Source organism: Agelaius phoeniceus, chromosome 3, assembly GCF_051311805.1.
Source record: "Agelaius phoeniceus isolate bAgePho1 chromosome 3, bAgePho1.hap1, whole genome shotgun sequence".
Classification (NCBI taxonomy): domain Eukaryota; kingdom Metazoa; phylum Chordata; class Aves; order Passeriformes; family Icteridae; genus Agelaius; species Agelaius phoeniceus.
In genome coordinates this window covers 41813036-41826063 of record NC_135267.1, presented here as the reverse complement: position 1 = coordinate 41826063, position 13028 = coordinate 41813036, and the positions used below count along the sequence as shown (strand labels likewise).

Genomic DNA, 13028 nt, shown 5'->3' with positions numbered 1-13028 from the left:
GAAGTAATGTCAACAAATGTGTTTATCAAGGAAGGTCAGGTGTTCAGTTAATAAATAATGTAGGTTGTAAAATGTATCACTCTTACAGATTTTCTGCCTTCCTGTATACTCATTACCACTGATGGAACATACCTGAGTCCTGATGTCCAAAGCAGGGCAGATGTTTTATGGTCGCATGGGTCAACAAAATGCTGTATACCTTTTATTCTTTGTATGTGTATATTCTGGAAACCAATGAGGTGCGGGATTCCCAAAGTGAAAATCAGGGCTGAGAGGCATCAGATACTCAAAGCAACTGTTCTAGACCTTTGTTAGTACATAATAGATCGGCTTCCTTACCTTTTAAGGAAGGGGTGTTGTGTCGGCCTTTTCCAGGTCCTGCGAGCTGGAGCAACTCAGCGCCCGCTCACTCCCAACCAAGGGCAGCAAGGGCAGCAGGCAGAGTCACTTGCAGCAGCTGCAGCAGCAAATCCAGCTTTGGCTTTTGGTCAGGGTCTTGCTACAGGCATGCCAGGTATGTATGTTATCAGTGGATTAAGAGACTCACAGAAAGTAAGAATATTGGTGTTATTAGGTAACAGATTAACAAAGTACTGTTCCATTTACAATAAGCTGCTTAGAACTGAGTTTTATAGTTTTGTGTTATTCAATTGGTTTAAAATACTGGCACAGTATTTTTAGAGCACAAGAAGCTCCTCTAGCATTTGTTATTTGGAGCATTTTCTCTGTGTTTGCTGTTACAAATGCACAAGAAATAAAGATTTTTGCAAGGTAATTTCATATACAGTGAAGCAACTACATGCTATCTTAAGTCATTTGTTCTCTGGTTCCTTTGCACCAGGAAGTATTAAGTTTTGCTAGAATAACTTTTTTTGAGGGGGCATAATAATATCTAAAATTCAGAATCCAAAATTAAGACATTTTTAAAAAATTACTCCTTGATCATATCTGAAGATCACAAAATGCTTGGAAGCACTCCAGATGTTGGAGCCTCAGATTCTTCTAGTGTGCATGGCTTCTGACTTGCTGAGAAGTGGTTCATGTGTTGTGGAGTGGCTAGGTTGAAGTTCAACCATCTAAGTGTTTGGTACAGTTACCTGAGCAAGAGCAGTTTCAGTATACATGGCCATTCCTCACTATGAAAGTTAATGTTTTTGCATAGTTGAGTTAGATCATGCTGATCCATTCCTTTGACCTGTGCAAGTTCTCTCCTTGGTTGACACCACTGTGAGATGTCCTGCAGCCTGGAGTCAGAGTTGTTCGCTACACGCTCTGAGGCTGCATCGTGTACTTGGCCTCCCATGAGCACATTTTTGATTCTAGCTGCAGAGCAGACTGGCTATGATGTTTTTCCTGTTTTCTTTTATAACTGCAATTTCTATTTCTTCTCATGCAGTAGTTATCTTCAGCTTATAGCATCTTTCTCCTAAAAATGAGGAATCAGCAAAGTACAGTCCTGGTACCTGCCACCTGCCAGGTGGTACTTTGCACCTCACTGAAGCAGTGGATGAGGGTACAAACAATGAGGCATGTAAGAGATGTTATAACCATCTTTGCACAAGCCTCAAAGGCTTAGCTATAACTTCTTTTTTTTTTTTTTGAGAGGGGGTGTGGTGTACATTTTTTTATGGTTACTTGTTAGTTCTTTGGATCTGGAGTAGTAGCTGTCTTAAGAGTAGTTCTTAAAACCCATGAACCTTGCCCAGGTGGATGATTGAAAGTAATACTGAGTGGTCAGATACATAACCTCAGTAGTGCAAGAGCCTGTCCTTTGAAGAAGGTACTTGAAGACTTTTTTTCCACTTCCACAAGTCCTAAAAGGTTTTCCATGAGGGCAGGAGCCTTTTTATTCAGTTTCTGTTGTAGGCTCCTGCTTTATCCCATCTGATGCTTCAAGCCTGGATGGCCAAAGAACTTTATTCTTCTGAATATATTTCAGACTGTTGTATAATAGGAATTGTGTGCAACTGACTTAAGCTTTACCAACCACACTATTACAGGGAATAGAGCTCAAAATATAAAGACATTTTTTCAGTCATCATCAGATGGATTTGTAGTGACTCAGGAGTGCTGGTGATGGTGATATTCCTCTTTTTAGGTTAAGAAGAATATAGAATGAGGAAATGAAATATGTGGGAATCTTGTTACTGAGTTTGGTGTCTGTATTTGAGAGAGATGCTTGGGCTCCATTTATAAGCAAAGAGAAATAGGAACTTTTACTCTTGATTTGTCTGCCTCTATTTTAGTTTCCTGATTTAGGATAAAGTGAGTTTGGCTCCAGAGATGCGTTTTTCTATTACCTTACTATAAAATTGAATCTGGATGACTAAATAATACCTAGATACCAAAATGTGATTCAGTGAATCCCAGACAGCAACCACTGAGCAACACCTGTAATAAACAAGATTTCTTGTGAAATTCATGTTTCAATGGACTATGACATTTTACAAGAAGATGAAGGTCCGAATTGAGTTTCAAGCTTTTAAATACTCTTTACAGAGAGGATATTTGTAGTTTGTTTCACTGTGAACTAGCAAGTCAGAATATATTGCTCAGTTTGTCCATACTGCTGTCTTGAAATTATTTTAGCTGCTTTCTCCTTGTCACAGCCTTTGTGTTGGATGAAATTCATGTTATCCCAACTATTTAATGGCTTTATTTTGAAATTTGATGTTTCATGTGTTTCTTTGTTAGCTGTTAAGGAAGATGTATTCCTGTGTCACTTAAGGTACCTATCTCATTCTGTGTGCAGAGAGAAGGGGCCTGAAATCCAGGTTACTTTGCTCATAATGGTACTGTTAGGTCTCCTTTCAGAAATCATAGAAGGATAGAATGGTTTGGATTGGAAGGGGCCTTATAGATCATCTCATTCTAACCCCTTGCCATGGGCAGGGACCTTTCCACTGGCCCAGGTTTCTCAGAGCCCCATCCACCCTGGTTTTGCCAGGGTGAGGTGGCAACAGCCTCTATGGGCAACTGTTCCAGTACCTCAGCACCCTCACAGTAAAGAATTTGTTTCTAATATCCAATGCAAAACTGCACTCTTTCATTTGGAAGCCATTCCTTCCTGTTCTATCACCTCATGCTCTTCGAAAAAGTCTCCAGCCTTCCTGTAGGCCCCTCTGGGTACTCGAAGGCTGATAAAAGGTGAAACTTAAGGTTCTTTTTTAAAACCACTTAATGTGAAATGCATTTTGCATTGAAGTTACACAATACCATTTTAAATTCTTCCTATCGTAAGTGAGCAAGTAATTCAATAACAAAGATTCTTAAAAAACAGTGTTTCTGCCTTAATATACGTGTGCAAGAAAGTATCAGAGGGTATTCCCAAATTCATAGGGCAATTAGTATACATTCTGCTTATGAATAAAACCAGTTCTTATCACAGGCAACTTCTGGACTTGGCTTAATCATCCAAAGTCAGGAGTCTACTTGAGACTTCAGCTGTCTTAAGGAGTCAGTGGAGATCTTCCTTGTGCAGTTGCTGTAAAGAGACTGCAGAGCTGCTCAGCTTACCCAGAAATAGATGTCTGTAACAGCAGGTCAGCCAAATCGCACCAGGAGCTCCACTGACTGCACTGACTAGATCAGATACAACTTGGTTTTATGGAGCTCACACAGTAAAGCTGTCATGGTGCATCTGGCTTGCAGGTGGACATGTAAAGTGAGTAGTCTGGGAAAAAACACCCAAATAAAAAGCATTGAAATCAACAATTTCTGTCCATTGGCTTAGCATTTTTTTGTTTTATTACCTAGAGGAATTTGAAGTGTGACATTGCATTGGGAAGTATGTAAAAGAAGTCAGATTTCATTGTTTCAGATATACAGTATAGGCAAAGTTACAGTGGTTATAGAAAGTATAAATGGGTTACTGGCTGGATAGTAAGTTCTGAATTTGATTTGTGAGAGGATGTGCAGAGATAAGGCTGAGCATGTCTTCATCAGTACAAGCAAAAGGTTATAGGGGTTCAGGTTTTGGACAAAGAGAATTGGGGAGGGTAGAGGTTGGCATTTTTAAAAGGACCAGATAATTCAGTTGCACTAAGGAGTGTCACAGCTGTTAAACTGTGTAGAGACAGGTGGCAAACTGGCATATATTTGGATGTCATCACTGAGGGAAGTTGCACTGCTGGATGGAGAAGGGCAATACTAAGGATGAGATGCATGAGCCAAGAGAGCAGATTTCATTTCCTCTCATTCTTAGGTATATTCAAGGTTTGTGTGATAAGAATCAGAAAGTTTTTCAGAGTCTGTGGTTTCTGGAGACATTTAGAAATCATTTCAGCAAAACACCATCGTTTTAAACTAGATTGTTTACTTTCACATTCCCTGCTGACACAGAGACAGTAAATATAGATAGAGCAATTGAACTCTAAAATAAAAGGTCTGATTAGGAAACAGTATGTTTTAGTTTTCTCACTGCATGGGAACACCACAGAGAACTTGAATATGAAGGCAATGAAGTAAGGTTGATAATTGTTAATTTTGAAGGGAAATTGCACAGCCACAGTGAGAGATGGTGATGTGATGGAAGGTAATAAAAACTGAAACAGGAAGAGGGGGAATTAGAGAAGAGATCTGCCAAGTCATCACCTTATCTCTGATAAGAGAGAAGCCAGGGGAAGTTTCTAGATTTGTGCTCAGCTTTCTGGGATGAGGCACAATTTGTGGAATAGCGGAAAGGAAAGGAGAAGCTCTAAGTTTGTTGTGAGAACTCTTCTTCAGTTACTTAATTTGATCTTGGATGGTCTCTCTGAAATTTTATTTTTGATATCAGAGCAAAAAATTTTATACCTTTTGAGGCTGCAGATTCACTTAGCAAGGTTTTAGCAATTTCACAAATAGCCAGTCCTATGTTGCTTTGTTGTGGTAGATTTCAGTAGAAAGCTGAGGCCTATTTTGGTTCAGAATGTATTTCAGAAATTGGAAACAGAAATGAACCCATCAGTTCTCATTCATGTCTTGACCCTTCTGTGGCAGTATCTGGATGCTATTGACCTAGCTTATCATGACTTATTTTAAATGTACTGTCTGGGGGTGGATCACAAGTTCATGTAATGTCAGGGAAGTATCAAGAGGGCTTGGACATCTTCTAATGTAAAGAGCAAGGGCAAATTGCTTCAGTTTTTTAATTTAGCAGTCATATGAGTAAATTATTTTAGAAAATCTAATATTAATTAGATAATAATGCATTAGTATTAATTTCAGTAAATTTAATTTATGCAATGTGTAAGCTATCTCCCCTGCCCCCCTCCAGGTATTTTGCATTGGAAAATAGGCTTGTTTACATTGTGGGCTTGAAGTCATATAAAAAGCTGTATGTCAGCTTCAGATGAGTGGAAGGGTGTAAACATAAAATCAGTGGGTGTTTTATGCAGTTATACTTCAACAGTTACAGCATTATCCATAGGTTTGTGGATTTGAAGAGGGTAGGTGGGCAGAGTAAATACTGCTAAGCATTAGCCGATTCTGGGTTCTGAAAAAGTGGTTTTATAAGATACTGCAGGAACAAACAGCAGAACCAGCATGTTGTTATCAGTTCAACCTGCTACGAGTAGAAGCAGAAATTATGTAGGTACTAGTAATTAAACATTGCTAATGTGTGCAGGAACATGTGTTTTTATAATGAGTTTCTGTACTGTGTCACTAATCTCATATTTTGTGTTATCTGCAGAACTACAGTAAAACAGACAATAGTTAGTCACCTTTCCCTACCTTGGGAATGTAGCAACTTTTCTTAGTAGTGGAAGGGGTAGAGCAGGCCACATTTTTGTAGGTGGAAGAGGCAGTGGCACCTCTAGCAAAGTATTTTTATCTAGTTCAAGTGTAAGAACCCATTTTGGTTGGTTTTAACTGGCCAAATTTTCAGACAAATGATGTGGAGGGCAACTGTCTTCTTGTGCTGTTGGTGGGAAAGAGAAGGTAGATGTCCCTGGAATGCAAGGCGAGTAGTGAGCAGTGAGAACAAACAGGTTTAGAATTAGAGCAATGATGATTTTTCATAACGAGTATAATGCATTCACTTCCAGAACTGTGAATTGAACCTAAAAATCTGGATTTTCATTGCTCCTGTCCTGTTCAGGGCTACCTGAGTCTCCTTCATATTTTCTTAGTGTGTGAGAATTTGGACCTGTGTATCCATCTTCCCTGCAGAGCACTGCAACCACCAGGCCAGAAGGCAGATGATGTTTCCAGCTCTTTTTTTGGCTGGTATCTAGGCAGAGGAGATTAGAGATGTTTTAGAAATTGAGGACGAGAAAATATGACTTGGAAGGCTGGTGGTTGTGGTACTCACCTTAAATCAGAGGTCCAGTTATGTTCAGGTCCATATGTATTTCAGAGAGAAATCTGCTAGACCTAGTTCTGAACATACCAGGCAACTGATGGGAACAGCTGACTTAGAATGCAAAATCTTTGTTCTGACATGTACAAAAATAGATGTGTGACTTTTGCAATCTTGTCTTTTTTCTTAATACTGTTAGTATATATTTGAACATGGGAGGAATATTGAAATTCCATTGGGTTTTGTTTCATTGCTTCATAAGAATACTCAACCTAACAACTAGAAATTGTTGTTTTTTAAATCAGCACCCTTTCTTAGATTATCATAGCTTGTCTTCCATTTTTGAGGGATTCTTATTCCAATTCATCTACTTCACGATAAAGTGTCAAGAGCTTTAAAATTAATTCTCTTGCTCTAGTTCTAAATAAAGGGGTTTTTTTGCTTGGCTTTCTTTTGGATCTTTCGCTTTTCTTCATTCATATATTGTATCCTGTATTCCTTCCGACTGCTTGCTTTTCTCCTTTTTCAACTCCTCCTCCCTTTCTTCATCAATTCCAGTTCTTAACTGTCAACTGAATGAAGTGTTATGCTTGGATTACAGTCTTTTTTATTCCTGTGAAACTGGCTGGTCCAAGGTACTCCTGCACACACAGCATTCCTTTCCTAATGTGTTTTTTGCAGATGGACTTTTAAGTGTGGTTAGGTAATGTGTGGAATTGCCAGACTTGCATTTAGCTTAGCCTTTTAATTGTACTCCTCTCAAGAGCTTCTCCATGTGCAAAGGAGTACAAGAGAAAAGTATTTTAAACTACTGAAAGAAATTTATTTGATAATGGTCCAAATCTGCCAGTTGTGTTGTACCTGTACCTTCTCACTATGGTGTTAGAAACTTTAACCTTGACAGTAAGTTCAACTTTAGACTACTAATTTTAGCAGTTATTTTAGTTGTAAAAAATAACTTGAAGCATTTCTAAATCTTATTTTATCCCAATATTTTATGATCTTTATTGCATTTTCTTTGATGTCCAGTTGATATTCAGAGACTGTGGCAGAAATGCCGGTTTGTAGTTTGTGGTTAGAATATTTCAAGGAGAGAGGAAATGCTGGCTGTGTGAGCCTGTGTGTAGCACTGATCCTTGTCTCCTGTGTGGTGCAGGTTACCAGGTGCTGGCTCCCACTGCCTATTACGATCAGACTGGTGCCTTAGTCGTAGGCCCTGGAGCAAGAACTGGCCTTGGCGCACCGGTCAGATTGGTGGCCTCAACTCCTGTGCTAATCAGTTCTGCAGCTGCACAAGCAGGTAAATATTTAATCCTGCACAGAGGTTTCTTTCACTTCTCTACTGAATCTTAACAGTAATGTTGATTAATATTTGATATCGTGTTTTTCTGTGCATCTGTGAAGTTTTCTAGTTGTGAAGGATATACTGTGCGTGCTTGCTTTTTTATTCTGTCTTCTGTTCTTTCTCACAGATGGGATTTTCCATTTTTAATTGGAATTTACAGTCCTCTTCCCATACATACACAGGCATGTTTCTGCAAATGTTACTTGTCAGATAGGAACATTTTCTCCTTCCTCTCCCCATGCATTATAACATGCACTTCTCATCAGTCCCCTAAATGGTGTCCTCTAGGTAGCATCATTTCATTGCTTCGGCCTGGCAGAAGATGGACTGCTCTGGAACCTTGCTATGCTTTTCTCATGAAACTTCTTTTCTCCTGAAAAATGTGGCAAGGAGAAAGCTATGTATAGAATGGAAAGCAAAAGAGGAGAATTCGTTTTATCAAAACTCTCTAGTTTCCTTCTTGTTTACCAGGTGTAAGGTCTAGTATTACTTTACTGAACCGTTTATTGCATTTGTTAAATTAAAATCTAGAATATTAACCCTGGATTAATTAACTTAATCTGTTCAGAAAATTAGATTTTAAGTTAATCTGTCAGCTTCTTTCTCTGTGCAGAGCTTGCTTCTGACAGTAGCTGAAGATGTCTTTGAATGACTCTTAGCTGCAATTCTGCCACTGCAATTTTGGATATAAAAGTTCAGTAAACAGTAATGTCTTATATGTTTACACTGGAAATTCCCTCAATTACATTAACAGTTCTGCAGCCTTGATTAGCCTAAAACATGTGTTGTCTTCACCCTTTTTCCTTGAGTAAGATTGTATAATACTATTAAGTCTCTTAGTCTTTAATATGTGAATTTCTGCTTGTTTTAAGAGGGCTTCAGGAAAATACAATTTAGTTCTGAATAATCCATTTTCAGTCAGAAATGTTCAAGAGAGTAATTGTGATTGAAAACATGTGTTTTACAGCTGCAGCTGCTTCAGCTGGAGGAACAGCAAACAATCTCGCGGGAGCCACGAACGGTCTATTTCGGCCACTTGGTGCCCAGCCACAGCAACAGCAACAGCAAACAAATAGTAGCCTACAATCCAATTCATTTTATGGCAGTAACTCTTTGACCAATAACTCCCAGAGCAGTTCCCTTTTTTCACATGGTCCTGGCCAACCAGGAAGCACATCTCTTGGCTTTGGAAGTAGCAGCTCTTTAGGAGCAGCTATCGGCTCTGCACTTGGTGGATTTGGCTCATCAGGTAGGTTGTTAATATAGTGAGGACATTCTGTGAGACTTTTGTGCTAAGCAAAAAAATGTATCTGTATCAGGCATCATATATATACAAACATTTCTAAAAAAAATGCAAAAATAGGTTATATAAGTTTAAAGCAAATCAGAGGGAGAAATTAAAGAAGTTTTTTAAATTCACTTGGGTTCTGTATAGAAGATGCATTTTTGAACAATATCTTGTAGTCACAGGAATCTCCAAAATACTTTTCCATACTGATCACTGAACTGTGCCCCAGAAATTACTGTTTCTGTAAGCTGCTTTTGTTTTCAAGAAAGTCTTCATTCTGTAGTTAAAGTAACAATTGATGATAGTGAAGATATACATTCTTTTGTTTTAATAATGATATCAGAAAAATTCCTAATTTTCTTAGAGCATATAACTTTCTAAATTTGATCTAATATCAAAGTGCTTGTTTCCATAACTTTTTTAAAGAATTTATAAAACAAAAATACCTAATACCAAAGAATAGTCCTTGTTAGCTCTAGCAGGTTTAATCTTGGATACAGTTAAGCTAAATAGTTCTGTGCATGTTTGGGGCCTTTAATTGTTTCAACAGATACTCCTAAATATTACCGACCTGTTTGTATTTTTAAAAAAATCATTCTGTCACATTTCTGCTCTAAAGCAGGAATTTCATATTCACAGTTCTTAAACATGCAAGGTAGGTTTTTTATATTTCAAATTCAGTTTTAGTAAAGCAAGATAAACATTTTTTAAGAAATCGCCTTTTGCTATTAATCTCTAAGTTTACAGCACTGAATTGCTTCTTATTACTAATATTATTTTAATGAAATCAGGGGAGCATGTTTGATCTTGCATATCTTGCAAATGGGTAGAAATTGGGGGAATTTTATGCACTCTAACATAATTCTTTGCAAAATTAAGGAAAACTAGCACTAAAGAAAGCAACTTTTATAAAATTACAAAATGACCTAATATATGGGGGAGAAAAAACAGAAGGAAAAGCACACCCTTCAGTGTTAGTCATGGTAGTTGTTTGGTAACTGTGTGACTAGTGACATCAAATATGTTGCATACAAACACAGTTTTTTTTCTCAGTGTTAATTTTCATAAAATAATCAGAAAAATTATTTGCTTTAACAAAACTAATGCTAGGAAGTCCAAAATCAGGTTTTTACAGTGATCCTGTCCAGTATTTGATTTTAAAGAGGAGACCCAAAACATCCTATGTTCAATTAAAAAAAAAATTGAGGCTATTCAGTAGTGTAGGTTTTCCTAATTTTTCCTTAATTTATAGCAAGTAAATTTTATTTACAAAACTGTACTATCCAATATTACATAATATAACTTGTCCTGAGCTATTTGTGAGGTTTCAGTGAATCCTTAGCAGCTGTGTTTCACTCTAGGGACAGTTCATTACAGTTGTAGATAGTCATAATAAATATATATATTTAATACCATGCAGCTATTTAAGGTCTCTAGATAGAATAGATATAAGTTGTAAAAGTTTTTATCCTGCATTATCTGAAGAACCTCCATAGAACACAAATTTTAGTTGTGTATCTACTTAAGAAAATCATCATAGCTTTTTCTGGCACAGGAGATTAAGCCTTATTCTTGTAGCAAAGGTCAGTTACAGAGCTTTATCCAAAGCCCTCAGCACAGAGAGCACATGCTGAAATCTTGGAGCAGTATCCATGGTGATTTAATTAGCATGGTAGTTTGCACAGGGAAGCAGGAACCCTATGCTTTTGCAGTTTGAGAAGTGCTGATGAAAGGTGCTATCTAAACCTGAAATATTTTTAGTAGTATTATTAGAATAAAAGTATATTGAAAGTGCCCTTCTTCCAAGTATAAATTGTACTTGCCCTAATAGCCACTTTAAAAATGCTTCCTGATTACTTATTTTTTTTAGAATTCTGGCCTGTGTGTATATATGAATTGAGTTACACAGATGAGCACTTAAATAAGTGGTATTTGTGCATATTGAGGCAAATTGAAAGTTTAATTTTTTATGTGCCATGGTTTCAGTTTCTTTGTAACTCCCATCAGTGTGTTGAAAATGTTGAATTTCAGTTAAAATATAGCCATGAAGACTGATAGATGGCAGAACACAATTTGCCCTTATGTTTTCAGTTTTTGCAGGGGGCAAAAATAGCTGCAAAAAATGTGAAGGTGAGCATGTTCTAGCTTGAATGACTGAACAAAGTAACAGCTGAAAGCAGCAAACATACCATATAAATGACTGTATGTACTCACAGTCTCTGTTCTTTTATAATAAAGTTATTCATACTCCATTTTAAAGGTTTAGGTACATGATGATAAGTCACTGCAGCTTAACAGGTAGCCAAGAATTAGATCAACTGTGGCAGCTTTCCAGATGCCGCCTTCTGGCTTGTAACAACTGTAAAGGAATTGGATTAGATAGTGAGGGGGGAAGAGGAGTAAGCTAATGCAACTTATCTTCTGGGTTTTGTGAGCTTTGCTTGTTTTGTGTGTGAAAATGCAGCTCAGCTGCTTTGTGGTAACTTGTTAAGCTGCAGTAATTTAGCTGAATAAGAAACGCTGAAAGATGGAAAAATGGCAGTCCATCATGTAGCATTGTATTAACATTGATATGGCTCACTGAGCCAGAGCCTGTAGAGCTGGTCTCAGAGCTTGAGATTTCTTTCAACTGTTGCCTTAATTTGCTCTTCTGGTTTCTTATTCTCAATCTCCTTGCCTAGTTAGTCCAGTATCTTTTCCTTCTGGTTTCTCCTCTAGTATGTCTTCCTTCCCAGTTTCCAGGCAACATTTATCTCCTGCTTCCCTCCTAAGTATGTTTCTGTTTCTACTTGTACTGTGTGATGTTCCCATCATCAGCTTACTATTCAGTCTTTTTGCCCCACAGTCACATACACCTTCTACAGCCTAACTTTTCTTCAGATCTGCTTTCTTCTCATCCTCAGTCCCACTGAAAGTGCTTGCCACTTTTTCTTGCAGTCTCTTTGTTGGCTCCTTTGTCTTACCTTTCTCGCTTCCTTCTGGTTTCCTTTTTTCTCTTTCCCCTCTCCCTAGTCTACTTCTTGTGTTTGGCTTTTGTCTCCCTACCACTTGAAATAGAAAACTTCCTTTCCTCATTGCCTCGTGGGCCTTTCCAACACAAGGTGGAATCTTGAACAGCAGTTTCAAAGTCTGTTTTTGACATGACACACTGAAGTTCAATTGCAGGCACAACCTTAATCAGCCATCTCAGACGTGCTGTTTATGGTCAGGAGTTTAAGTTTTCAGCTATGAGTCTGTAGCAGATCTGTGCTGAACTTGGGTGAACTGTGATTTTGCAAAGATTTTTAATCCAGTTTAAGAGTGTGAAAATAAAGGTCTCCTGTTGCTAGCATATTTGGTCTGAGTGCATGAAAGCATCAACTTCTCAAAGAGGTAGCTAGATTATTTTGGTAAAGATAAAGCACCTTTCTTTCACAATATTCCTGAAATGGCAGTGTTTAGACAAAAGTTCTATTAAAAATTTTGTCCAAGCAAGGTCCTGCCATGAAAAATATTAGCCAAGTTGTTAATGTTATGAGAAAACAAATTAGTGTCTTAAAAATGGAAAGTTTCAGGCGACCTTTATATTGTTCCATGCTGCCAGCTTTAGTAGGAAAGTACTTGAAAAGGACAAAGGTGATGGAAGTAAAAATTTTGACCTTTCCTTTTTAAGTTGAAATAGTCGATAGTAGTAATCAATTTTCCAAATTCAGCTTAAGAAAGATACTAGTTATTAAAATATCCATAATCTTCATTTGGTTCATGATTATAATAATGTTCAATGTTTAAAACAGGCACTCTAGTTTAGTACTTCACTAGTATGCAGCAGATACTAGAATTTAACATTTCTAAAAGCTTTTTATTGTTCTCCTAATTTGTCCTAGACTGCTCATCGCCCTGCTGAATGCTGCTGTGCAGGATAACCAGTCCTTCACTAATACACTGTTATCCAAAGCCTCTAGTCTAATTTGACTTTCAGAAACACTGATAGCAGTAAAATCACATTTTTAATTTCTCACTTAATTTTCCTATCTCTGCTGTGCTTCTCATCTTCTTTCTTGGCCTATTCCCTCTTTATAGTATCTTTTCAAAACACTTCTTTGAGAGCCATAATTCTCATAGGGAATTTAAAG

At 37.6% G+C, this 13028-nt stretch overlaps 1 protein-coding gene across 10 annotated transcripts in view; it reads left to right on the top strand.

The window, feature by feature from the left end:
* Positions 1 to 13028, top strand: part of PUM2 (pumilio RNA binding family member 2) — a 68569-nt gene that overhangs the window by 37682 nt on the left and 17859 nt on the right. For all 10 annotated transcript variants that reach the window (XM_054630462.2, XM_077175118.1, XM_077175115.1 and 7 more), the window contains exons 10-12: positions 376 to 514; positions 7440 to 7583; positions 8596 to 8877. In XM_054630462.2, coding sequence (XP_054486437.1) covers positions 376 to 514; positions 7440 to 7583; positions 8596 to 8877 — 565 coding nt within the window. The remainder of the gene's footprint in view (positions 1 to 375; positions 515 to 7439; positions 7584 to 8595; positions 8878 to 13028) is intronic.